General features: G+C 39.7%; 1 protein-coding gene across 2 annotated transcripts in view; it reads right to left on the bottom strand.

The window, feature by feature from the left end:
• ITGB8 (integrin subunit beta 8) overlaps window positions 1-27,125 on the bottom strand; it is an 86,585-nt gene extending 59,460 nt beyond the window's left edge. The window contains exon 1 of one of the 2 annotated variants that reach the window (XM_070424411.1): window positions 25,947-27,125. In XM_070424411.1, the coding sequence (XP_070280512.1) occupies window positions 25,947-26,073 (127 nt within the window). In that variant the 5' untranslated portion in view covers window positions 26,074-27,125. The remainder of the gene's footprint in view (window positions 1-25,946) is intronic. The other variant, XM_070424412.1, reaches the window with a different exon arrangement.
• Between the last annotated feature and the right edge of the window lie 332 nt (window positions 27,126-27,457).

Raw genomic sequence — 27,457 nt, 5'->3', positions numbered from 1 at the left:
TCTGAAATATCCCAAGGACACTGGAAACCACAGCATACTGTCCAACTCACTCACAGGCACACAGTAAATAGCATTGACATGCTGGCTGTAAGTACCTCACAGTCCAGGTGAGAAGAGAACTATATAAGCAGACAGTGAAACACAATGTGATAAGCACAAGGGAGAGACCATCAGGGCACTATGAACATAGTGAGGAGATGCTCACTCTGCTTTATTTTTATTTTTAAAACTATTTTTTATTGTTAATAGTATACAGATATCTCCTATTTCCCCATCACTGCTTTAGAGGGACGGTTCCCCTGAGGCAGTGATATCTAGTATGTCTCTTTGCCATCTCTCTTTGTTTCTTCTAATCTGTGCCTGTTTCTTTTAAAAATGTAATAGGCATGAAAGAAGACTCTGTGTGCATGCACAATCACACATGGACATGATGGTTTGAAAGAGAATAGAGCCCACAGAGTCTCTAGCTGTCCCCATCCAGTTGGTTTCTCTTTTTCTTCTTCTTCAGCTTGCCTCAAACATTCTAGAAAACAGGGCTAAAACAGTTCAGACCTGGAAATGGCATAGGTGTTTGCAGTGAGAAGAGAGGAACTGTAGGAGAGTAATCATAGCAGAGAGGTGCTAACTGGGGTGGTAGTGAGTACTCTTCCCTGTAACTCCCAAGATAGCAAGGAGTTAAGCTGCAAGTATCCTTCCCTAACATCCCTGCTGTTCTATTATCTCCTCTCTGTATCCCCTTGCACCCTTTGTCCTTGGCTTTATATCAACTTTTAAAATACATTATCTAAAACTTCTTCACTAATATAGATGCACTGGCCTGGAATTCCAAGGACAAAAATAAATACTGTTTTGGGGTCCCTTTACTACCAGTGTGGCCATCTCCTAGTAACTAGGAAGACTCCAATAGCCTAAAATCCTTCCAACTGGCTTAGCGCAAAACTGTAAAAGATGCTTATTCCTAAAGTAGTCAGAAGAAGGAGTGACCTTCTTACTTGTTTCCAGAAAGAAAACGAATTTAAGTCCAGAAATCAAGCACATTTGCAGACCCAACTTGACCTTTACCAACTCTTTACAACTCTTAAACTTAACCCAATTGGAACATGGAATTAAGGTTATTGCAGATCATACTTGACCAAGCCTTTTACTGACTCAGTAGGACTTTTGCTCTGGCAGTTAAGATTGCAATCTCCTGGAAGGAAGCAGCAGATCCTACAGCTCTGCTCCTCATGTTTGTAATGGTTTTCTCACTCTGTCCTAGGTCAACCCAAATTCAAGTTCAAGTTAGGCTCCCATTTCCATAGCACATGAGGTAAATAATGAATATATGAACAAAAATATGTTTTCTTTGTATTCTGCTTTCTGGCTTCGTCCTTTAAAAAGCTCTAGGCCAACCTCTGTTCTGAAGCTTTAGACACCTAAGGATGATGACTACGAGGGATAGAGACTTTGGTTCTGTCAATACTTTCCAGGTTTAAAAGCTGACATTTCTCAGAGTCTACAGAACTACCAGAAATTGATCCCATAAATGGATATGGAGGAGGTGGGTAGGCCTTACGGTTCTGCGGAACTAGAGGAAGGCCATAAATTGAACTCCAGGGGAATAGTGTCGAATGTTATTGCTGTAGAGTGTCATGGTTAGAATTTACAGAAGACAAGCCAGATACACTTTGGTCAATAGCATTTTAAGGAATTTTTTTTTGAACTTTAAAACATGCAATTAAGTAAAAACCTAACACAAAAATGTTACACTAATTATAGCAATTCTTTACACTAAATGGATATGCTATTATGGGGCTATCTGTTACTACGTGTTAGGAGTGTGTGTGTGTGTGTGTGTGTGTGTGTGTATCTGTCTCTCTCACACACACTTCTGTGCAAATAGAAAGCTTTACACTGCCCACACATCAATGTATGACTTCTGTTTACTGACACTGGCAGTTTGTCATCAGCCTCTGGGTATACTCAGTTCATCCCCATCCCTGATTCAACATCACAGGAAGGCGACTTTCCAGAGTTGGTTTCTAGCAGCTGTCATTGCTGACACTTCATTAGAGGGTGTGCCTGAGTGGTTCTTCTTCCCTCTAGGACAGTGGGAGCTTCTTGTCCAGTATTTGTCCAGTGTTGTGCATTAAAGACCTTGTTCTTTATGTCCTAGCACCGTGTTTTCATTAAGGATAGTTTTTTAAAATGGATTGTACTGGAAATTCTTAAGCCAGTGGAAGCAGAAGGATAATATTTTAAACCACATAGCCTCAGAACCCTCTTTTGTACTTTTTTTAAAAGTCCTAAGTGCCTCACAAATCACATGTCATTAAAAAATGTGTTGCCTTGACAGAAATCAGTGGAGGATTTAACATCATACCATCAGTATGTTTGTACTTTCTGAATAATTTTATTCCTTCATAAGCATGGGCTGTGAGTCTTGCTTTTCTCTCATTTTGTTACAACTGGAGGTAACAAATGTGATGAGATAGTATTGCTAAATGAATACTGGGAACAAAGTTCGAGATTTTCATAGCACTGCTCCATAGTAGTTATGTGCCCCTAGGCTGGTTACCTAAATTCGCTGGGGCTCCATTTCCTCCACAATATCACTGGGCTAACCACTTATAAAAAATACCAATAGGAGATGAAATGAGCAAGTATATGCATGCCAAGAATAGCACTTATGGTATAGTAGACACAGTAACGGGACTATTGTAGTGTTATAATTAATATATGAGTTAATTGGATATATACATATATTCATACATAAATGTGTATTTAATTCTAGCTTTTAAAAAAAGAAGGCATTATGTGTCTTTAAGTTTGTTGTAAATGTAATTGGCTGTCTTTAAAATAAAGTCACTTGGGTCATAAAGGCAAAGGTTTAAAAATATAACTAATATATAAAAATCGTTATGAAGGTAAAAGTTACTGTATTTTAGTTATTTAAAAATGATTCTTAAGATCTAACTTAGTCAGGTATACACACATCAGTCCAATCTATCACAGGTAAAATTTTGGCACGACTATTGACTATAATTGGATTTCTGAAAATGTCTTAGAACACCTTCATTTTGTTCACAATTTGCAAAGTGAACATTGACTTAATCTGAATAGTTTTTGAGTTTTTTTCCCAGAGTTAAATGTTTAGGGCATATGTGAGATGACTTCTTTAACTTATTTCATGAGGTATAATAAATACCCATTGTTAACAGGATAGAATAAACAAAAATTGAGAAACTGTGTACTCATGACACTCTCTTGGATGTTCTTTAATTTAGATGATGGGCTTATTCATATTATTTTGAGAGTGTTTAATCCATAGAAGTGAAAGGAGGAAGAAAATGGACAAAAAAAAATTAAAGACAATAGAAGGTTCAATGTTTAGATTGGGATCTTTCTGTAAATCAAGTGATCAGATCAGTGAAAGTTTTAGGAAACACTTTTAATGTTTTTTGGTTCTAAAATTGATGCCATAAAATTTCAGCAAAATTTAAAGGATCTCCACAGTTAACTGGAAGAAGGAACAACTAAAAATGATAAATATTGTAGTCCTTGATATTAAGAATAAATCATTCAAAATTCTCTTGTTACTACTAGACAGAATGATTTGTGAAAAAAGCAGAAATGCACTTTTCCCCAGGAAGTATTCTCTTCCTAATTACATTTACTCTACAAATTAAATTAAACTTGGGTAATTATAAAAGCTACTTCCTTGAGAAAACAACAACAAAGTAAGCACTATTATAATGGGTCCATAATATACTTTGATAGCATTCAAAACTAGGCAAATCGCCCACAAATAGAATAAAGTTTGAAGTATAACTTTGGGTATTCCTGGCTCTTGATGTGTATCACGGTCAGGTACATTTTACAGAAACCTTTAAAACATATTACCTGAGTATTAAAAGCTCTCTTGTATACAGAAATTTAATATATGCTATCATTTGATTTAAAAAATCACAACGAATAAATAGATAATTTGCCATTACCTAGTTATTCCACATTTTGATTGAGGAACTGTTTCCTAAAAGCCCCTACAAAAACATAGGGAGGGAAGGGGTGGTTAGGGATACTTCTTGGAAAAGCAGGCACAGGAAATAAAATCAAAGGCAATTCAATTTTAATAAGGATTAAGGAAAGGGGCCTGGGAGGAAAGGTGGAAAGCTCTGAAGATCTCCAGATGGATTAAGAGGAAGATAGAGCCCGAGGCAGTATCTCAAAACACAGGGAACAAGGAAATAGGATAACTCTGGTATTTCTCTCTTCCTCCTACTTATTTTCCCTTGAACTTCATATAAACATAATACAAAACCGCATTCTTCAGTTATTAGCATTTTTCATTTGCTCTTTTACCTAGTATTCAGAATATATGAAATATAATTTTACTGTTGAAATAGACAAAGCAGCAGATATAACTAAATTAATGTATTTGTGGCAAAACTTCAGCTTACTAAAATATTTTTTGCAACAAATGCATATTTCATCTATGCTCATATACAATAAATTGAAAAATTCATTTTAACCATTGTAATTTGCTATAAAATTATACATTCAAAAGTACTACTCCTTAGCAACACCCAGCAGAGTATTCCTCTTCTCTACCATATCGTTTGTTTCAAACTTGTAGCAAATAAGCATTCGGCTCATGAAAATGAAAATGGTATCTTTATGGGGAAAACCAGTTTATCTAAATAATTTAGCCTCTACTTGCACTTGAAAAACATACACCCATATTTATGTTTAGTGGAAAGCAGCTTGGATTTATTTCTTGTCTTTTCTGTTAGCTATTCTAGAGATTAGGTTTGATACTATAAAGCTGTATTTGGAGGGATAGATGGTGGTATAATAATGTTCAGTTCTTATATAGGGACTCAGAAGAAAAGATGAGGGAATGAGGATATCATAAGAAACATTCATTGTCTTACCTCCCCAGAGGAAGAACTTGAGATAGATTATTGACAAGTGAAAAGGGAAGTGAGGTAAGAAGGTCAGGACTGGGCAAGGTGCCAAGCAAAGATGTAATTGTAGTTGAAGTCGGCCTCAGCCTGATTCTACCCAGAACTTGGAGCACAAATGGTATGACAATGTTGTGCTACTTTGGAGCAGTCAGGGGGTGGAGGAGAGCTAGAAGGTGAGGATGGGTTAAACTCCAGACATCCCTGAGCCATGTGGCTTGCTTTGATGAAGGCCAATTCTTTGGAGAAGGTGGCAGCTCTGGGCTATTAATGGCCAGAACTCAGAGCAACTGGGGATAGTGCACCAGCTGTCCAGAAGGATGTCTAGACCAGCAACAGCCATCTTCAGACCCAAGAGGTCCTTTCTCCTGGAAGCTAATGCTAAGGGTGGAAAAAGGGTAAAGGAGTCTGAGCCACTCACATCATCATGGAGTTGCTGCCCCCATTCTGGGTTGTGTCTCAGAACTGTTTCTGATGTAAGGAAAATTCACCCAAGTTTTGATAATGAGGGGAAGACTTGAGCAGGATTAACGTAAATGCTTTTTTACAAATTTAAAGCAGAACATTACACGAAATAGACCATACACTTTGAAGAGGTGGGTTTTTGTTGTTGTTGTTTTTCATTTTTTCTCTTTCCTTGGAAAAGTAAGGCTACTAGGCTGGCAGTTCTTGGAGGAAAGGTGCTTATGTGTATTCTTTAGGCCCAGAATCTGAGCCTAGTACCTGAAACACACTCAAGAAATGTCTGATGAATAAATGATATCCTAAGTTGAGATCAAGTTGGCAGTTTAATTTCTTAGGTTTATAACTCTTGATTATTTACATTTTAAAATAATCTTCATTTCCAAAACCCATTTATTGAACAAAGCAATATAATTGCATTTGCTTTTTTTCCCTTATTGCTCAGATCTAAATCAGATTTCAATTGACCCCTCCCTTCCCCACATAAGGTTGAGTAATTTCTTTCTGAGAACTTCCGTATGATGCCAATGTTAAGAAATAGCACTTTATCTTTCTTCTCACTAACCAGGTTTATTAGGCTTTTATTATATGTAATTAGAGGCCTGATGCACGAAATTCATGCAAGAGTAGGCCTTCCTTCCCCTGGCTGCCAGCACCAGCTTTCCTCTGGCACCCAGGACCCAAGCTTCCTTCTGGCCGCCAGCAGGCACCCAGGACCTGGGCTTCCCTCGCAGCCCTGGCTTCATACAGAAGGTCATCCGGTCTAATTAGCATATTACGCTTTTATTATTTTAGATCTTTATGTTTCAGAGACAAGTTTCAACCTCCCTTGTTACATAGCAAAAAATTCATGAGAGTCCAGGAGGATTTTATGCTTGGCATAAAGGTTTTTGGGAAGTAAAGAGGGGAAAAGCCACTTTTAATATTGGGCAGGTTAAGAAATGTTGGGGCACCGCTGCACATTCCATCCGTCTGCCCTGCCCTGTTTGGTGCAATCCGGACCTGAATCAGAACTTAAAGTGGGCTGGGATGGCATAAATCAAAACACTGTTCATGATGAAATTTACAATAAGAATCACTGAGAAACCACTAATGACACTCGTTTGTGTTCAAACAGGCCATCCCAAGAAGGGTGCTCATTGTTATTCATTTACATACTATCTAATAAACTTTGCAGTATACACTGGATGACTATATAGCTCATGCTCTGCATGAGAACAGTTGAAAGGGGGAACTATTAATTATACTGTACAGCAGGTGTACACCTCCATACTGAGGTGACAGGAAATGTGACAGGAGAAAGAGAATGCCAGTTAGTGATGAAGAAGTCTCCATATTAAGGAGAGCCTGACAGGTTTTGAAGGGTAGGTGCCATGCTGAAACCTGGTTAAAATTTGTTTGTTCTTAGATTACATGCTATCTACACCTTAATATATATTCATTGATGTGAGGAAGAGATAAAAGAGTATTAAGAATATTTGTCATTTACATACGAAAATAACTTTGCAGTTTATATTATTTCCTAGACAATGTAGTTTCTCTTGGTGGGCCAACCAGGTATCCAACATACAACAATAACCATTCCTGAAGAGGGTCACGTTTAGTTTTGCAGTTGCTCCTTTACCTGAGCACATCAGCTTGTCTTCTGACCCTCACTCACCTGGTGGGAATTTGGGAGAAAGTGGGAGAAACTCAGGAAGAAAGAAGGGGGTCAAAACAGCACCTCTCAGTATAACTTCGGACTTGGAACTTCAAAAGGGATCAAAATCTCAAGATTCAGGGAGGGCTCTGGAGTCCCCCCTGAGGCAAAGTCTGGTTAAAGCTGCATTTGTCTAACTTGGAAAAGCAATATTAGTCATGTGCTTTGTGTCTTGTTTTAACTGGAACTTTTCCATACATTCCAACTGTCCTGTTTATGAGGCACACTCCCTTTTTATAAAAGCCAAAATATTCACCGGTTTCCCACTCTGTTGCTCTGAATAATGTTTTTAATCTCACATACTAGAGTTCCAGGGGCTCTTCCTATTTTCCTCTCCGACTCTTGGCAGGTATGAATGTCCTCTCTCCTCCCCACCCCCCCCAAAAAAAATCACACCGCAATTCATGTCAAAACCACAAATGCCATAGATAAAGAGGTAAAAGAAATGCCTCAGGGTAGTCAAAATGCATTTTCTACATTATATTTTTTAAAGCTGAAGTTGCATCACAGGTGTGCACTGATTAGAGCAGCAAAGGAATGCCCTATATCATAAAGACTTGTTCTAAGTAAAATAAATAAATTAAAACCTAAAGTGAATTTTAGTTCAGTTAGCATTTGGTTTTCCTATAATTACATTTGAAAGACCAGAAAGGTATTTATATTTTACTCTGCCATTTGAAAATCAAATTTATATATACAATAGGTTAAAATTAGAGAGAATAAAAAAATAATAATTTACTAAGTAATTACTCTGGGGGCCTGTTCTAAGCACTTTATATGTATTATCTCATTGAAACTTTGTGAAAATCCTATGAAGAAAGCATTACTATGCTCATTTAACAGATGGGGAACTAAAGCTTAGGCAAAGTATCATCCCAAAGTCATAAAGCTGCTAAGTACAGAGACCAAGTTTGAACCCAGTTCTGACTAGAGCCTTTTTTTCCCCTTTAACACTATATGCAATAGGAAATACCATTAAGAAAGATAATTATACCAAAGTATGATTTAAAACCCTTGCTAATTGTACTATTATAAGTTCTTAAGTGATGACTCAATAATAATCCCCATTTAGGTCAAGATAATTCTTTCACACCAGTAGCATGTCGTTATTTTTTCTCTCATCAGTCCCACTTTACAGATGAAGATGTTAGATTCTCCCCGTAGGATTATTTTCTATCTTCAGTGCCAAAGACCTCCCTAAATGCTTCAGTGCCCTTTTCGAAATTCATTTTGTTTCCATGCACAAGGAAACTTTGAGTTTTAACACCAAAGCCCCAGCCTGAACATCTCACCAACTGCCTGAATTAGATTGGTTGGCACTTGCTCAGTATGGGGGAGCACTTCTCCATTTACAACTGTGTTTCCCCAACCTCTTGCCAGGGGATGGCTCTGAGCTGCATGTTAATTAGGCAGAAGCACTTGAAATGATGTCTGTAGTTGCTGTTTCCATTTGTGAATTTCCAGTTCTGCACTGGAAGCCAAATCTGGAAAGGGCAGCAGGCAGCTTGTTCTATTCTCTGCCTGTCCTCTGACCTTGGCTTCATAATTTAACTTTGCTGAGGTTCTGTTTCCTTGCTGATGAGGTAGGGAAAATGCTCCCCCTGTTCATGTACTGTATGCATCCACTGAGTTGTAAAAACATTTCAAAAAGTAGAATGTGAGACCTGCCGGCATGGCTCAGTGGTTGAGCATCGACCTATGAACCAGGAGATTACAGTTCAATTCCTGGTCAGGGCACACGGCCATGTTGTGGGCTTAATCCCCAGGGGGCATGCAGGAGACAGCCAATCAATGATTCTCTCTCATCATTGATGTTTCTCTCTCTCTCTCTCCTTCTCCCTTCCTCTCTGAAATCAATAAAAACATATTTAAAAAAATAGAGTGTGAGTTAAATGACATGATGGGTGGACAACATGTGCTTTTTAGCATGTGCAATTCTTTTTAATTTATGGGAATATTTTAAGATGCAAGGTATTTAAGATATGAAAGGTTTATTTTAAAAGGCCATCAAAACCCTCTCTGCTAGGTATATTAGCTGCCCAGTAATGCAGACTCATTTACTGTTTTATGTTTTAACATTGTCAGCAAAGAGCCACAAGCAAACTCTTTTGGGGATGGAATTATTCTGTATGCCTACTGTGGTGGTAGTTTCTCGGTCCATCCACACATCTATCAAAATCCATTGATTGATACCTTAAGTAGATGCAGTTTATTGATTTAAATTATATCAAATTTGTTTTAAATTAGTATTTTAAATTTTACTTTTGGGCTCAGACAAAGGAAATTCTGAATTATAATAAAAAGATTATCACCTAAATATTTTATAAGTTAGAAATTAAATCTTCTATAATACTTTAAATTATTAATAATAATTGCCCCGTTTAATTTCATTGGCTGGAATTTTACTAGGTACTTGCTTTTACAAATATATAAATTTCCAATGCTTTACTTCATCATCCTCAGTGTATACTTCCTAAGAACAAGGATATTCTCTTACAAAACCACCATAGAAGTGGTTAATTCAGGACATTTATTTTGACACTATATCATGAACTAATCTTTAGTCCATATTATACTATAGAATTCTTGTTCCATATTATTCATATTTCCCAAAACAGTCCAAGTCCTATTTCTCCTTCATTAAAACTCAGTTTTGTCAGAGTTCATTATTGTTTGGGTAAATCTTCAACCAATGCTTTAATCTCCTTGTTCTCACTGGCTGCTTGTAGAGTTATTCCCCATGCCCTACCTCCCAAAAGTATCAACCTCTATTCTTTAAAGTTCAAAGCTCATATTTAACATGCTCTTCCATCTTTGTTATCACCAGAGACTTTGCTAAAATTTACAATGCATTCATCACTTTGCTGATGGGTTTTCTGCCTCACTAGATGCCATGTAATCATCCAAATTATGCCCTCTTCATACTACCTTCATCTTAGGAATTCCTGGGGTGAAGGACTGTGGTGGGGAATTCTCATGAGGTAAAGGGGCCACTGGATCATGAAACCATGAAAGAGTTCTTAGGCCCAAAGGCCAAAGAAAAGCAGAATGAGCAACAAATTCCAGAGGAGCCACAGCATGGGACAGAAGGAAGGCTTCTGACCCAATAATTCTAAACATGAAGTTGAATAAACAGAAATAGATCAGACACAAATGGGGTGATGCAACAGCATACATCTTAGCATCTGAAGCTGCCTTTATGGGGTACTGTCATGGGCATATTAAGGATTGTGTCTCTTCCAAATTCCTTTCTTACCTCACTTAGCCCCGAGGCCTTGCTTTTATTCATCTCATTGACTTTCCATCATCATTTCTCACATTCAGTTATTCTAATTCTTTCTCCTCAAATCCCCAAACACTTCTACCAAGTCTGAATACTTAAGATATGGCCCCAATCATACCTTTGTATTACCCAGAATATCTAAATAACTTTTAAAAACACACAACAAACTTAAAATTGTCTTTGTTCTCTTTTCAGAGGGAAAAGAGTTTTCCTTTTTGCCAATATCATTCCCTCTATCTGTTTAGTGAATCACTCACTCAAAGGCCAACAATGATTTCCTAATTTTATTTAGCAGCTAGCATTTAGCAATGTTTAAATATCCTCCATCTTTTAACAGTGGGTAGACATTCTATCACTTCTTCCATCCTCATTACTAATCATCTTCTTATATCTTTGACTTTTTTTTCCATCTCTCTAGACTACACCTTGATGGCTTCATGAATTAACATGACTACTAGTAAGTCTCACTTTCTTGCACATGATCACCAATTAATATCCATAGTTCCAAAGTCTCATGTAAGTTGCTGTCTTGAATTCTCAATCTGCTGGAATTTCCACTTAGATTCACTAGAACTTCCAAATCTGTAAGTCTCAGGTAAAAACCATCTTCCTATCCATCTGTAGCTCTTCCTGACTTGACTGACATTTCTGCTAATTATGTTATTTTTCTGGTTATTCTGCTTTAAATCTTTGTGGTGAACCTTGACTCCTCCCTATACCATAATCCCAACAACCTGTGAATCACCAAGACTTCTTTACTTTTATCTAGATCTCTTTACATTCATCTCTCCCTTAGTTTATTGTAACAACGTCTCACAGTCTTTTACCTTGGTCATCTACCACTAAGATTCAATATATGCATTAGTGCCAGATTCGCTCCCTGATACACTGTCCTTAATATATCACATTACTACCCTACTAAACAATAAAAAGCCTTTGGTGATTTACTTCCTGCCACCTGAATAGTAAAGTTCAAACAAATCTACCTATATCTAACTCTGTGTTCTTTTTCACTTCTCCCCTAATGCCCTATGTCCTGAACAATATGTGTGCCTCCTCTCTCTGCTTTCTGGGCATTTCCCTGTATTACAGTCCTTCCAGTTCTCTAGCATGCAATTTAGATACTTATCTCACTTCCATATCTTGGCCATCAATTCCTTTCTGCTCCCTTCAGATGTAGGTGATCTCTCCACTTTTTAAAAATTTGTGTTGTGATCTTTACATTCTACATTGAAATATAGTTACTTTTTATTATGTTCCTTAATTATTTTTGTTTTGTTTATTTAGTTGTGTGTTTGCACATGTGTATATAATTTACATATTACACATATGGAACTATATTTAGCAAGAAGCAAATTCCCCCAGGAAGAGGTAGGTAGTTCTTAGGTAGTCGTCGGTAAACCCTTTCACTTCTAAAATATTGCTGGTTTGTGCCACCTTCAGGTATAATCCTCAGGTATTGTGCACTTCTGCAGGCAGTCAGCTTCATCATCTGGAGTCGGGGATCCCAAGGCATTCAAAGAAACCCATCTCCCACTTGGCAGATCGGCAAATCAGGTAAAGTGAACCCTGTCAAACCAGAACTAAAGTAGGCTTCCTCAGACCTCCTACCTTCCACAGGAAGCCAGATCAAGCCCCAGAACCTGCCCCTCCCCCTCACCACTCAGAGCCTCACTACCACTGTCTACCTTGAGTCCACAAAGACTAATCTCTCTTCCACACATTTACGCCAGTCCCTTCAAGGAGTCTGAGACTTGCAGATGCCCTAATTTCCCCCACATACTCTATCCCTAGATGGCTCTTCTTCCCCCATCTACACTCCTTTACAACCTAGAATCCCCTCCTTGTCCTCTCCAAAATTCATAGTCCATTTCCAGAAGAATTCCCTGTATTAATTTACTATTAATTTTCCCATTCTTTCTTGCTCTGATGAACCCTGGCTCTCCCCTGAGGTCGGGGCTTCCCTTGCTGACTTCATGAATAATGGCTGATGTGTCTCCCCAAGCCTTCAGGACATTGGGCCTGGAGGCAGGTAGCTGCCCTCCTTAGCTCTCACTGCCACTTCCAGGGTTTTCCACCTCTCTCATCTCTAAACCCTCCCAGCTTTCACACTCTGTACTCAGGTCATATCGCCCAGAACTCTGAATTATTGCAGGCATTTACTGCCCCAGGATGATGCCTTCTGATTTCTAGAGAACTTTCACTCTTTGCTTTCACTCTTTGCCACACTCTCCAACAGTACTTCTATTTAGTTCTTGGCAACTTCAGTACATACGCAGATCATCTTTGCAATACCTAGATGCCTCACTTCCTTGTTCTCTTCACCAATTATTTTATCCTCTACTCTGATTTAACCACTTGCTTCCATGATCATAGATTTAGACCTTGTAATTACCAGTAACTGCAACCCCTCTACAATCTCAATTTCCCATATTACCCTTTCTGACCATCACCTCCTGTCTTTTAATCTGACTCACTTCTTCTAGGATCTAGACACCAACAATCTGCCACCTCCAGTCCTTCCATCCTCCCACCTGTTTCACATCTTACATCCTGTGATATCCTCTTTTCTTGACCCCTTCTCCAGTTATCCATAAGGCTAACTTGGTCACTGCCTTCAAAACTTTGCACAAACATCCCCTTTCTTAATCAGATCAATCCTGTCTAATCCATTTAAAATGGCAACTCCTGCCTATTCCCCTAATCCTGCTCTACTATTTCCCACAGTACATACCATTTTCTAACCTACTACATAATTATAAGTAATTATGTTTACTTTTTATTTTATTTCTTCTGCATCCAAGATATAAGACTTATGAGGATGAGGTTCTTTATCCTTTGTTTCCTAAGGTCTTTTACACAAAGACCAGAGCTTTCCACACAGTTATTGGTGAAAAATTATTTGTTAAATAACTAGCAATTATTGGATTTTAGTTTATGTTATATAACCTATTAGATTATAATATAAGTGCCAATCTCTGCCTTTAAAGTGGTATATCATTGAGGTAGATGTTGTTCTGTTCATATTTCCCTCCAGGTTTAGGGACTGGGCTCAGGTACCACATTCTAATGGGAGAAGGCAGACCATAGACTAAATAGAATGTATAGCAAACTAGAAGTTGCTGTATGTTTAGCACCTTCTGTAGAGAAAAACACACTCTGATGGGGAGTAAGAAGTGCTGGTGGGCAAGTCACGCTCTACACTATGATTCTCTGCTAAAGATAGGAGTTATTATAACTAAGTATTAATATTTAAAAGATAATTAAAGTTTCTCTCTTGGCATCAGGACACATTTGACCCATATCCTGTCTGAATTAGAAGAAGTCTAAAGCCCTGCGGCATTAATGGTCCAGACCACCCACATCAGCCTCACATCACTCTCTTGTGTTGTTTACTCACACAGTTCCCCAAGCGCAACTTTCCAATCTGCGTGAAATCTTACTTCCCCTCTGTTCCCACTGCAACTAGTTCAAACCAAATGTACTGAGTAGGTGCTTAAGAAATACCTTTTGAGTTATTGATTGAATGATAACTGTGGACTTTCTTCAAATCTCAAAGGCTGAATTCTTACCATGACAGGAAATTTTACAAATACATCTTTAAGAGATTTTCAAAAGAAAGAGTCAAAATATGAATGATCATGGATATAGTTAACTAAAATATTACGTTCTACATGCACTCTAAATAACCAGTGTTTTACTTTAACTCTTTTTCACATTCTCATGGGCAGCTCTGTTAGCATTATTACAAGATTTCTTGATTACAATGAAGAGAATAGGCAAATATTTGGCCAAAAGAGGAAAAGACATTATCATCTAGGAATAGAAAGCAGAAAATTCCATGTCTTAAGGGATTTGGAAGTTGTATTGATTTGGATAGCATTCATCCATCCATGAATTATCTGGTAGTTATTTAATACCTGCCAGAACCATGCCATTATGCAGTATATTAAAAATAGGGTACTTGTGAAGCTTATGGAATAACAGCATAATTGACATATGACAGAACCTTAACAAATATGCTACAAAAAGGACCAGGCAGGGTGCTGTGACAACAGATGACAGAAGGATGTCACCTCAAAGGGAGACAGGGAGGGGCAGTGAAAACTTGAGGAATTTGCCAGGTCTTTTTATTACATGATTGCCTCTTTATTCAGTCTGGCTCCCAAATGCTGTCTGTTAGAAAGCACACAGTATTGTTAGGTTGCTATTGAGAGTTAGCCCAATTAGCCCAATCAGTGAAATCGGCAAAACATCAGCAATCCACTCAGAGAAATGAAATCATCTCCCAGCATCCAGTACCCCAGGTCTAAATTTTGTTATCTGAACCCCTGTTTTCTACTCAGCTTTCTTTTGTACCTCAGATCTCTTTTGTCTTCCAATAATTAATTACCCTTTTCACTTCTGCTACAGACTCCCAAGCTGTCTTTAAATATATATGTACAATCAAGTATGATTATATTGGAGTGGGTCAAAAGGAGCTACGCCCTAGCTGTGACTGAGGCTATAAAGAAACTCTCTACCCTGTCAGACCTATGTTATAGATCCAGTGAGCATGCTGAGATAGGCCAGTTTATCTACTTCTTTTAGCCTGGAAGGCTCTGCTCTCTTCCCAAATGACAACCAGACTCCAAACTCTGTTCCTAGCCTTCTGTGCTCTCACCTGTGGCCTCACCTCCTGAACAACCCCCAAAACACCCAGATTTCCAGCACGCTTCACCTTTGCACACCAAAAGTTTAGAAAGGGAATGAATGAAAGAACTTTTCCCAAATATGCCATGGGTGTGTGTGTGTGTACATATATATATATATTATTGGTAATATGCTATCAGATTCTGGAATTTCCTGCCAGTCTCCCAGTATTCATGTGATATCTCCTATGATCTTCTAGATGGAGGGGGTCATATCCAGCAGCCTGCCTTGTTTAACCAACTCATTTGGAACATTGTAGGCCATTTACTGTACAGCATCCTCAAAGCCCTGGAAAAGTGAGTTTGTGCTATTATGGGTAAAGTTCTTGAGAACCGAAATTCTTTCATATATAAATAGGAGTGCCACTATTCTGGAGAGGTAGACTTCCAAAGTATGTATAATTCCATATTTCTTGGCATTTTCTGGACCCCTAACAGATTGCCACTATGGCAGCTCTACAGAATTTGAAGGCCCAATTCTGGTTGGAGCTCGAATTCTTTATCGTAGAGCTAGAAGCATCTAATTTAGTCAAAGGGTCAAGACAACCCTGGTTCCATATGTGGGGTTTCTTGTTTTAAAAAATAAGCTCAAAGAAATTGTTAAGTACCCAGTGTAGCAGGAAAAAAAAGCTATGCTATCGGGGAGTATTTTAGAAGTTGATACTGTAGGGAAGAGGCATATAACACCCAGTGATAGTTCTAACTGATTAGACATTTCTGTACTACCAAGTAATTCAGTAATTTGTCCAAAAAGCCCTGATATCTGAATTTTCATAATTCCTATAAATCAATTTCTACTCTAACAAGTCTATCACCCGGTAATCTAGTCTGCAACCATGTTCTCAGAGAGCAGTGACCTCTGGCATCAAAGCTGTGCTGATCTCTAAGTAGCTGAAGGTCAGCTTTAGACATGTATATCAACACTGTGTGCCCCCTGACAGGGAGCACTGGGCTTTCTTCTCCAGCTGTTCTATGCTGCCCTCAGTAGGGCACAGGTACATGCTCCAGAACTCCCTCCCCAGTTCCCCCCTCATCTTAGTTCCATCAGATGTCACCAGCATCCTGTGGCCTGGGATCCTTTAAGAGGCATCAAGCATTCTACCTCCTCTGAATTAAGGACTCGTGCTAGTAAGATTTAGTCCTCATATTTCCATTACCAATCTCAGAGGTCAGGCACTGTGATTCTGTACATTGGCTCTCACCTTAGTGCTCTGGTTCTATGTGATTGTGGTTGAAACACTTATCCAAAGAGACCTTTTATTTTTTTAAAATCTTTATTGTTTAAAGTATAACATATATCACCTCCCCATTGATCCCCTCTAGCCTGAACCTGCCCCTTGCCCCAGGCCTTACCACACTATTGTCTATTATGCCTAGACCCATAGAAGTTCTTTAATCTCTTCCCACCCACACACCCACCCACACACTCACCCATCACCTTCCCTCTGAGAGCAACAGTCTGTTCCATGCTCTGTGTCTCCTTTTATTTTTTTTTATTTATTTATTTATTTTTTTAAATATATTTTATTGATTTTTTACAGAGAGGAAGGGAGAGAGATAGATAGTTAGAAACATCGATGAGAGAGAAACATCGATCAGCTGCTTCTTGCACATCTCCTACTGGGGATGTGCCCGCAACCCAGGTACATGCCCTTGACCGGAATCGAACCTGGGACCTTTCAGTCCGCAGGCCGACGCTCTATCCACTGAGCCAAACCGGTTTCGGCTCTGTGTCTCCTTTTAAACCAAAATTCAGGATGCTTGAAACTGACTCCCTTCTTGGGTGTGTTTTACAGTGTTAGTGTCTTCCAGATACATTTTCTTGGAACTTGAGCCCCAGGAATCATTTCCAGAAAGTATTCTTTTGAAAATTATGGTCTACTTGACTTCAATTCCATAAAAATCCAAACTAAATGCACAAAAAGACAATAGAGCAGCGGTTCTCAACCTGTGAGTCGTGACCCCTTTGGGGGTCGAACAACCCTTTCACAGGGGTCGCCTAAGACCATCGGAAAACATATATATAATTACATACTGTTTTTGTGATTAATCACTATGCTTTAATTATGTTCAATTTGTAACAATGAAAATACATCCTGCATATCAGATATTTACATTACGATTCATAACAGTAGCAAAATTACAGTTACGAAGTAGCAACGAAATTAAAGTTATGGTTAGGGGTCACCACAACATGAGGAACTGTATTAAAGGGTCGCGGCATTAGGAAGGTTGAGAACCACTGCAATAGAGCAATACCTTGGGAGGTATTCCTTTTACTAAGAAACTGGCTAGATCATTTTTCTGCTAATAATACAGTTCTGCACAATGAGTTCTTTGTTTCCAACTAGAACAGCCAGTCCTACAGCAATTCCAGCACACCCCGAAACTTTCCTGCATTCTTTGTTCTCCTGCAGTTAATGAATACCTTTACAACACTAGTTGTAGCTAGCCTGGCCTCCTAGCTCCACTCAAGCAGCCAATTAGGAACGACATTCCCTAGTTTGGCACCCCTTAAGGTACTTCCTGACAACCTAATTTTGTAGAATTTTGAACTTTTAATTATTTTCTCCGTTTTGACCTCATAATATTCTGAAGTCCCTTTGAAGCATAGTAGTAATACCTCATTCCCTAAGGATGAAGCTTTCCCTTAGGCTCCTTCCCCTACCCAGTATTGGTAACAGTTTCCAGGGAATTATACTAAATATCTGGCCCTCACTGAAATCAGAAAAAATTCTGTACCTGGGAAAATGTGGTTCAATTTCAAGGAAAGGACCCTGATATGTATGCATGTGGAACAACAGTATCTCAACTCTGGCTGAATTTTTCCTTCAGCATATCTTGAAATATAAAGTATTTTTGTTATAAAAAGAACTTGGATCCAAAAACCATGCAAAAGACTAAAACATTCCTGGCAAAAAGCCACTGCACACCTCACATACTTAATAAGACATATTTCTAGTCTTCATCCTCCTGTTTTCATTACTAATCTTTCCCTTCACTTGCAAATTAGGTCTCTTCCTTGGACCTTGGCTTGAACTAGCCTTTGGCAGCCACTGAACTACCTGGGGACTGTGAATTTTGGAGACAATTCTCTAGCCTAATCAAACTGCACCAATACTGATCTGGAATGGCAACAGACTGTCTTTGACAAATATAACAGTATTTGTTGAATAAAACAAAAGAAAACAAAACAACAAAAATACCTGGGAAAGAAAGATAACCCACTAGAGTAATGATGGCTGGCTTCTTGATAAGGCCAGCATGAAAGGCCAGTCTTTGAGACCTTATATGCTATCTTACACGTGAACTTTTAGTTCTTTGACTAATAGTGCTCAAAAGAAAAGCATCTTTTAAAAGCATCTTAAGAGTATATACCCATTAAGACCACCATAATTTAACATTTCAATTTTAATTCAATTATCTTACTCTGATTTCTTAAATTAATTTTAGTTGGGAAACTTTTAAAGTAACTCAGTAAAGATAATTTTTTAAAGTAATATATGTACTTCTTTACTAATGCAGTATAAAATAAAAATACCTTTTAAAAAGCAACACATTTAATTTTATTTTTGGAAAACATTAGGGTGGCTTAGCTTGAATAATTGCCTTCAACCATCGGGTGGTCTTTGGCAAGACAAATGCATCTTTTGTTAGATGTGAAATACAACTGTAATCCCTTTCCAAAACTAGTTCATGGACACACTGAACTCTCCGTGGACCCAGCACAATATGATCTAACCCTCTGCTCTTAATCCCTCAGATCTCCTCCCTCACCTACTCACCCCTCTTGCTCCTCTCTAGTCACATTGGCCCTGTTGCTCTTTTTCCAATACTCTAGGCACATTTCTGCCCCAGGACCTTTGAGCCTGCTGTTTTCTCTATCTAGACCAGCCGTGGGCAAACTACGGCCGCAGGCCGGATCCAGCCCGTTTGAAATGAATAAAACTAAAAAAAAAAAAAAGACCATACCTTTTTATGTAATGATGTTTACTTTGAATTTATATTAGTTCACACAAATACTCCATCCATGCTTTTGTTCCGGCCCTCCGGTCCAGTTTAAGAACCCATTGTAGCCCTCGAGTCAAAAAGTTTGCCCACCCCTGATCTAGACTCTTCTTGCTAATATCTATATGGCTCACTCACTTCAGGAAAGATAATTTTAACTTATGTTTAATATTAGTAGTTTCTGAGCAAAAATTGACCCTATTAGTTTTGTTGATAGATAAGACTGTTTTAATTAAATTATAAAATGCCAATATAATCCACTTTGACTTTAATTACATTTTTCTTTGGTATGCAAATTATACCAATTTACTGTGAAAACAGAAAGGAGGTCACATTAACATTGGTTTTTTAAATTGAAAAATAGTCCTTTTAGTCCCTGAAGGCAGTATGGTAGTTTTCCCCCCCTACATATTCATGTACTTATAGATAGTCAATATATGACAGCTGAATGATTCAGCCAAATTTGGCTACTTTGTGTCCATAAAATGTTCTTTTCTGTGACATGTTTTAAGTTAATAAGAGTTTATAAAAATAAAACTAAATCTAAAATATGCATATACTAGACTCATTATAACACCATTTACAAGAAGCTGTAATTCAGTGTAATCAGTATACATCTTAGAGCTTAATAAAAGGCATTTAGTTAGAACTATCTTGACATGAGGTAGTTCTCCTTATGCAATGATCTCTGGTGCTTTCATTGCTTGTCAACCTCCCAATAATATTTAAATTAATAGGAAGTCTGCTCCTAACTTTTTCAAGGCCAAAACAAGAATGCATATTGTGGTGGGCATAACAAGACTAAATATTTACAACCCAGGCTAAGAAACCAGTAAGTAAAATAAGTTCTGTTTTCCTAATATACATTTATAAAGCCCTAGAAGGCTAGGTCTGAATTTAGAATTTCACACTCCAGATTTCTGGTTGAGAACTGGGCAGTGTGTAAAGGATTACCCTCCATTCCTTGATCTGCCCCTCTTCTTTCTCACTTCTAGCTTTATCCTATATTAAAAGTTGCCTATCACTTACCTGCATGGACATTCCTGCCAGCATGGCCAAGTTCTGTATACTTCCCCTTTCCTAGGGTTTTGGCCTATGGGTGGCAGAGTGATACCACAGTATGGCCCTGAAAGTTGTCTGGGACTATTTGGGCAGAGAATTCTGGAAATGATCTAGAAGAGGTTTGAAGTCTCTGGAGAGGTATGCCTCATGGATTCCTTGCCTGTGGGAGAGGCAGAAAAGGATAGGGATCCCTTTACCCCTGAAAGATAGTTTGTAATTGTGATTCAGAGTGCAGAGTCAAGCCCACAGAGGTCTGAATTCTGGTTCCATTACTTGTTAGTTAAGAGATCTTGAAGAAGTTATTCAATGTCTCTTTAATTAATTTACTTGCTTACAAAATGGGGAATAATCAGAGTATATACCTCAGAGGGTTGTGGGCATGAAAATATTTATTTTCATACCACATGTCCAGGAGGGTGTCTGGCATAGAGCAAATACCTCACAAATATTAACTATAGTCGAACCCAGAACAGTGCCTGAAACAAGGATGTAAGTGGTTTAAGAAAATTTGAATGAATAATGATTTAAATGGATTAGAATAGTTTGTCTTTTTATTACCTTTCTTAGTGTTTGGTTAAAAATGACTACAGCCCTAGCCAGTTTGGCTCAATGGATAGAGTGTCAGCTTGTGGACTGAAGGGTCTTGGGTTCAATTCTGGTCAAGGGCACATGCCCAGGTTGCAGGCTCGATCCCCAGTGGTGGGTGTGCAGGAGCGGCAGCCAAACAATGATTCTCTCTCCCCCTTCCTCTCTGAAATCAATAAAAAATATTTTTAAAAAGACTACAAATTCCAGTTTATATAGCCCAAATATAAATCAGTTTTAAAATACATATTGAGGTAAAAGGTCAGGATTACTTTTTATAATTAATTTTCAATGAAAATAATTATCAGAAATTTTGAAAGAAAACAAATTTGTAAAAAATAGATTAAAAATTAGTAAGTGTTTATTTTGATCTTAGCTAAAGATTTGCCTACAAGGTCAAGAGCCTGCTTTCTGGGGTAGACTGAGAAGGCAGAAAACAAGTGTATTATTGTGTTAAACCATTTGTAATAGAACCTGCTTTTATAGGAAACTACTAGAGGCCTAGTGCACGAAATTCGTGCACTGAGGGGGTATCTCTCAGCCCAGCCTGCACCCTCTCCAATCTGGGACCCCTGAGGGGATGTCCGACTGCCTGTGGGATCGGGCCTAAACCAGCAGTCGGACATCCCCCTCACAATCCGAGACTACTGGCTCCCAACTGCTTGCCTGCTTGCCTGCCTGCCTGCCTGATTGCCCCTAACCGCTTCTGCCTGCCAGCCTGATCACCCCCTAACCACTCCCCTGCCAGCCTGATCGACGCCTAACTGCACCCCTGCCAGCCCAATTGCCCCCAACTGCCCTCCCCTGTTGGCCCGGTCACCCCCAACTGCCCTCCCCTGCTGGCCCAGTCACCCCCAACTGCCCTCCCCTGCCGGCCTGGTCACCCCTAACTGCCCTCCCCTGCTGGCCTGATCACCCACAACTGACCTCCCCTGCTGGCCTGATCACCCACAACTGCCCTTCCATGCCAGCCATCTTGTGGTTGTGGGCACTGCCATCTTTGAGGGTGTGGCAATGAATTAGCATATTCCCTCCTTATTGGCTGTGGGCGCCGCCATCTTTGAGGGTGGGGCAGTGAATTAGCATATTCCCTCCTTATTGGCTGTGGGCGCCGCCATCTTTGGGATGGTATGAGGGTCAATTAGCATATTCACTCTTTATTAGAAAGGATAGTTCTTAAAGTGCAAATTCTAGTATGAATTAGAGAAATAGATTAAGGATGCCACCAAAGTGTTACCCTGAACTAAAAGGAAGACTGATTTACCACCTACTCACATGAGGAAGAGTATGAAAGGTGCAAGCTTGAAGGAGAAATTTGGAGGTATGTTTTTGAATATGTTAGGGTAATTCTGCCTTTAGACATACAGTGGAGATGTTGAATAAGTTTGCTATACCATCTGAAGATCAGATAAGAGGTCAGGACCGAAGTTGTCATCATAGAAATGGTATTTAAGACCCAAAACTGGGTTAGTCCACCTGAGGACTTAATAAATAGCTATAAGAGAAAGTCCAGTCCAAGGACTGAGTCCTGAGCCACTCCTACATTTGGAGGTTGGGACATGAAGAACTGACACCAGAGATGGAGAAGGAGCTTAAACCAAGAGCTTGTGGGTCCATGAAAGAAGTGCTTTGAAGGAGGGAGTGGTCAACAGTGTTAACTTACTGACAGATAATAGGATGAAGACTGTGGCTTGGCCCTGGGATTTGGCAATAGGGAGCTCACTGTGATTTTAACAGAATAGATACTGGGAGAGGTGATAAATAAAGCCTGATTGCAAAGGTTTCAACAGGCAGGTGAGGAGAATTGGAGACAGCAAGTATGACAGCTCTTTCAAGAATTTTGGCTATAGCAGAGAGTGAGAAATAGCAGAGGGATACTACAGCGTGTATGGATACGCATATGCTATAAGTGATCCAGTAGAGAAGAGAAAAAATGATGATTCAAGATAACAACCCTTCTAACAAACCCTAACAAGGTATACTTTCTGTGATTTCATTGGGATAAAGTAATTAGCATTTAGTTGGCGAAGTAGATGTATTGATGTTTTTTCCTTCTTCATATACATGCATATCAAAAAGCCTGTTACATATGCATATTTTAAGAAAAATATTTTTAATGGAGCCATAACAAAACAATTGAAAAGTAAGTGGTTAAAATTGTCTTTGCTCCAGGCCCTCACTTCTGCATTCCTCCCATGAAAGATAATGAAAAATCTTATGGCCCTAAAATTCAGCTAAAAAAATTTATGCCCTGGGATTAATGAGTGTGTTACTTCTCCAGTAGTATTTTAATTTACAGAAATATTTAGGATAAAATTATATAAGAAATTACTTCAAAATAATCTAGTTGGGGAAAAAAGATAAACTGGGTGGGGAGAGAGATAAAAAAAAAAAGTTGGCTCTGAGTTGATAGTTCATTTTAAAGCTGGGTGATGGGTATATGGCAATTCCTTATACCATTATCTCTTCTTCTGCATGTGTTTCAAAATTCCCATAATATAAAGCTAAACATTAGAAGAAACATAGTGTCAATACCATGCTTAATCCAAATAAATCCATTAAATGGTGAAATTTCAGATAATTTGGTAACAGGTAAATATTTGGGGGCACAGGAATTTTTTTGGCTTTTTCTAATCTTATCAGTTATTTTGCTTTTATATACAATACAAACTTATTTTTTACTCAGAAGATGTCTCACTTGCTTTAAGGTAGAATTAATTTGGATTCCTATTGCACAAATAATTTGAGACTGGATTTTTATAAACAAAGGCTTGGTTCTCTTAAACATCTTCTCACTTTAGGTAACCATAAAAAAACATAAGAACACTTATGTTACAAAATATGTTCTGAGGTAAAGTAATACTACAGTTAAAAAACAATGATAATCTAGTTGGTTATTACTTAAAAGAATAAATAGTTGATTATACACAGAAGGTGAAATCACTTAAGGTTCGATTCTTGGTCAGTGCACATGCCCAGGTTGCGGGTTCTGTATGGGAGGCAACAGATTGATGTTTCTCTCATATCTCTCTCTTTCTCCCTCTCCCTCAAATCAATAAAAACGTATTTTTAAAAAGTTTCTAACCTTTCCAAAGTAGCAAATGTAGAAACAACAGTGCTGCTACCTTAAGTATTCAAATAGTAACCACTAGGTATTCTTTAGTGTATTCCAGTTACTCATTAACCACTCTTTAGTGTTATTGTTACAAGAATTGTCAGTAATTTCCACCAGGGAAAATTGAATAACAAAGTCCAATAAACTTCCTAGATCAGAAGAATATTCAGATTTTATTAGTAGCATTCTTCTTATTTGTGATATATTCATTAACAAAAGTCCACTATGTAATTTGGGACCTATACATTCTACTTCAAAAACTAAACCCAAAGGTATGTTGTTGTGCAGCTTATGGTTTCTTTTGTATGGCTTTAATGCCCTCAACAATTCCTTGGTGTAAACTACTGAGCAAGGGAACAAGATTTCCTTTGTAACTGATACCTAAATTTCTATTCTGCTTTAAGCGTCTAATTTGCACTGTGAAGACATATAATTTGAGCCTTGTAGCTATATCACAAAAGTACAACAGTTTATGCTGATCTCTAATTTTCTGAGTTGTGCTGGCTATAATTTAAATTTTTTGCATGTTTTTAACTGCAATGCAAACCAGTATACATGAGAAACCTTTGTATATTGACAGAGGCTGGGAAAAAGATGCCTTGTTCTGATTTCAGATAAGCATTCCCTTTTCACAACAGCAGGTGCAAGGGAGCCCATTCATAATATTTGCTTCAAGTCAGTTATAGTTACTGACTGGAAATGCAATGCTATTACAGGAGAACTTGACTAATCATCACAAGCCCAATGAATAAAAATTATTACTATTATTAACAAATTCTAGAGGCAAATAGGACTTTTTCCTTCGCCTACGAATTGGGGACATAATATATGCTGTTGACACAATTTTGGTCATTTTACTATTGTGTATCTGTTTACTAAATCTAGAAAAACACTTTGTCACTTATTAATACAGGATGGAATTATGCTCAGTGGAAAATTTGCTGTAACAAATGCATGTTCCACTTAAGAGATAATTGATAATGAATGCTACGCTTTCCTTTGCCTTAAGTTTCACTTATTTTTAAATCAACACATAAGGCAAAAAATAACCACAAGATAAAAATTTACTCTAATTGCTCTCATTTCACATAAGTGGGTAAATTCCTTTTGAAACATATATGAGACAACTATATAAGCAACCAATAAGTGAAGCTAGCTGGATGTTTCCATTAGAACCCTTATTTATAAGGTTATGACTTGACCATTTTAATTAGCTTCAGGCAGAAACTTGGCACACCAGTTCAAAGCATTGGAGAAAATTTTGGTCTACAAAACAATTATAATTCTCCTTCAACAGGAGAGGTCAGAGAAAGGCTCTAATAGAATTTAAGGACTGGATGGCCACACACAGATAAAGTAAATTAAAAAATAAACTGCAGCAATAATCATTGCCTGGGCAAAAATAAGTGTTTGGTTTGTGTATAAAACCAGTAAGAACGCATCCTAAATTGATGATTATTACTATTACTTATACTGTGTTTGCTAGCAACCTAGTAGTGTCACCTAACATTTGCATATAATTCAAAAGTGCCAAAACGCTTTTGCACTTTTAATTCATTCAGGCTGAGCACTGTGACAGAAGAAACTTGTATGCTGCCATCCTTTTCCTTCATGTCCCCAAAAAACAGAAGACTCACTCCTGTTATACCCGTTTATCCTCAGCCTTGAATCAGATACAAGCTAGCTATTAGACCCACATGCTAGAAAGATGTGGAGCATCTTTAAGGATGCCTTCAAGGATGGGGCAGAACCCCTAAACTGGCTTCTGTAAATACCACTGCCCACACTTCCAAACGTCCATTCTGTTACTGTTTTCCCAACATCCAGGAGCAAAACACAGTATCCCCACTTATAATTAGTGATTGATGTCACTCCAGGGAGTTCATGCTTGACACCTGGCCTCCCTCAGACCACATGTGATGGGGGATAGTGCCACACACCACCCTTCTGAAGTTCTACGGGCAGATGGAAGGAGACTGACACCCGGCCACTTAGCTGGCCGGGATGCTCCTCAACCCTTGCAAGACCTTTGAGGAAGAGAAGAAAACAACACACACACACACACACACACACACACACACACACACACACAACTTACCACTTTGGCCCAGTCCAAGAACAACTGAAAACACCCAGGCCGCCCGGAGGAATGGGGTAGGACCTGGCCGGCAGTTTTGAAGGCAGACAAATGCGGCAGTAAGAAAAGCCAGGGCCGAGCAGCACATAATGCAAAGCAGCCCACACAGCGCCCGCCGGCTCGGCTGCTCTCTGGATGCGCGCTCGCGCCTCCCAGGCGCACCTTGGGGCCCGCGGACCAAGTGTCGCTAGGATGTTTCCAGCAGGCCCGGCAGGCGGACCCCGCGGCTCGGAAGAAGCGGTGCAGGTACCCTGGCCCAGGCACTGCTCGGCATCTCAGGGCCCCTTCGGCCCTCCCAGGTCGGCGCGGTGGGTCCCCGAAATCTCCGCGAGAAGCACCTCCTCCAACTGCCAAAGGCTCGGGGCGGCAACGCGAGCGGGGCTCCGCAGCCAGCTCTGGGACAAAGAAAAGAGCTTTTGTTTCTCTCCAGCCGACGGGAATTCTGCTGCATAAATCAGCTTAGCGAAGAGCCAAACACAATCAAACCCAAACAAAGCCCGAAGCTGGGGGGAAAAACCAGCCTAATGTACATTCACTGGGTGATGCTGCATCTGTGGGAGGGGACGCCAGAGGGGAAACAAGTCTATGTCGCATCAGTCAGCGAGAGCTTCTTCCACAGGTGGGCAGGGAGGCCAACTCCACTTAGTTGCAGCTTTGCAGCCTCGTTGACCAGAGGACAAAGTCGAAGTGGCAGCGTCCTTGCTGGCCGGGAGGAAGCTTGGGGCGCCAGCAGCAAGGGGAAGCGGCTCCGGGAGCGCCCTAATAGTCCCCCTCGGCGCTGGCGGACTCAGAGCGAGGCATCGCAGTTCCCGGCTTGGGTAGGAGTGGAGCGCACCGCTGCGGGGGTGCTAAAGCCCGGCCTTGGGGGGCGGGAGCTTCGTGCCCTCGTTCTCTTGGCCTCAGTGTACAGCTCAGATGTCCGGCCGTCCAGAGCCCAGGCTGTTGGCGCGCTCAGGGGTGCACCCCGTGAGGATGAGAGGGAGACCAGTTGGTGGGGGGCGGAGAGGTGTGGCCCTGCCCGGGCCCGCGGGTGCCGGAGGTAGGGGGGTGACTCCCTAAGTGCTGATAGTTGGGCGCGCTCAGGGCCCTGAGTTGCTAGGAAACCGCCCCACGCTATGGAGCGCCCGGGCCCGGCAGCCGAGAGGCTCGGAGGCAGCTCGGTGCAACAGCAAAAGCTCGGAGTAGCGTGGGCGGGACATTAGTGAGGCATGAAGTCACCGCGGCCCACACTCGCTCTTTGTTTTGCTCACTCCAGCTCTTTCTCTCCCCCTTGACTCTGATGGTTGCCATTCCCATAGTTCACAAGAACTCCTGAAGTGTAGCCGCACAACAGGAATCGCACGCCCTGTTCTTTTCCTTCTCCTCCCCGAATTCCTGCTCCCTAACGCTCGCCTACCGGGTGCAGAGGCTGGCTCAGCGCAAGCGGCAGCTGCGCGCAAACCCCAGCCTCTCGCTCCGGGCTCTGCGCACTC

This window comes from Myotis yumanensis, unplaced genomic scaffold (assembly GCF_028538775.1).
Source record: "Myotis yumanensis isolate MYYU_CA2020_CCGP unplaced genomic scaffold, mMyoYum1.0.hap1 SCAF_9, whole genome shotgun sequence".
In the NCBI taxonomy this organism is placed as follows: Eukaryota; Metazoa; Chordata; class Mammalia; order Chiroptera; family Vespertilionidae; genus Myotis; species Myotis yumanensis.
Note: the sequence above shows the minus strand (reverse complement) of the source record. Positions and strands in the feature narration are given on the sequence as shown.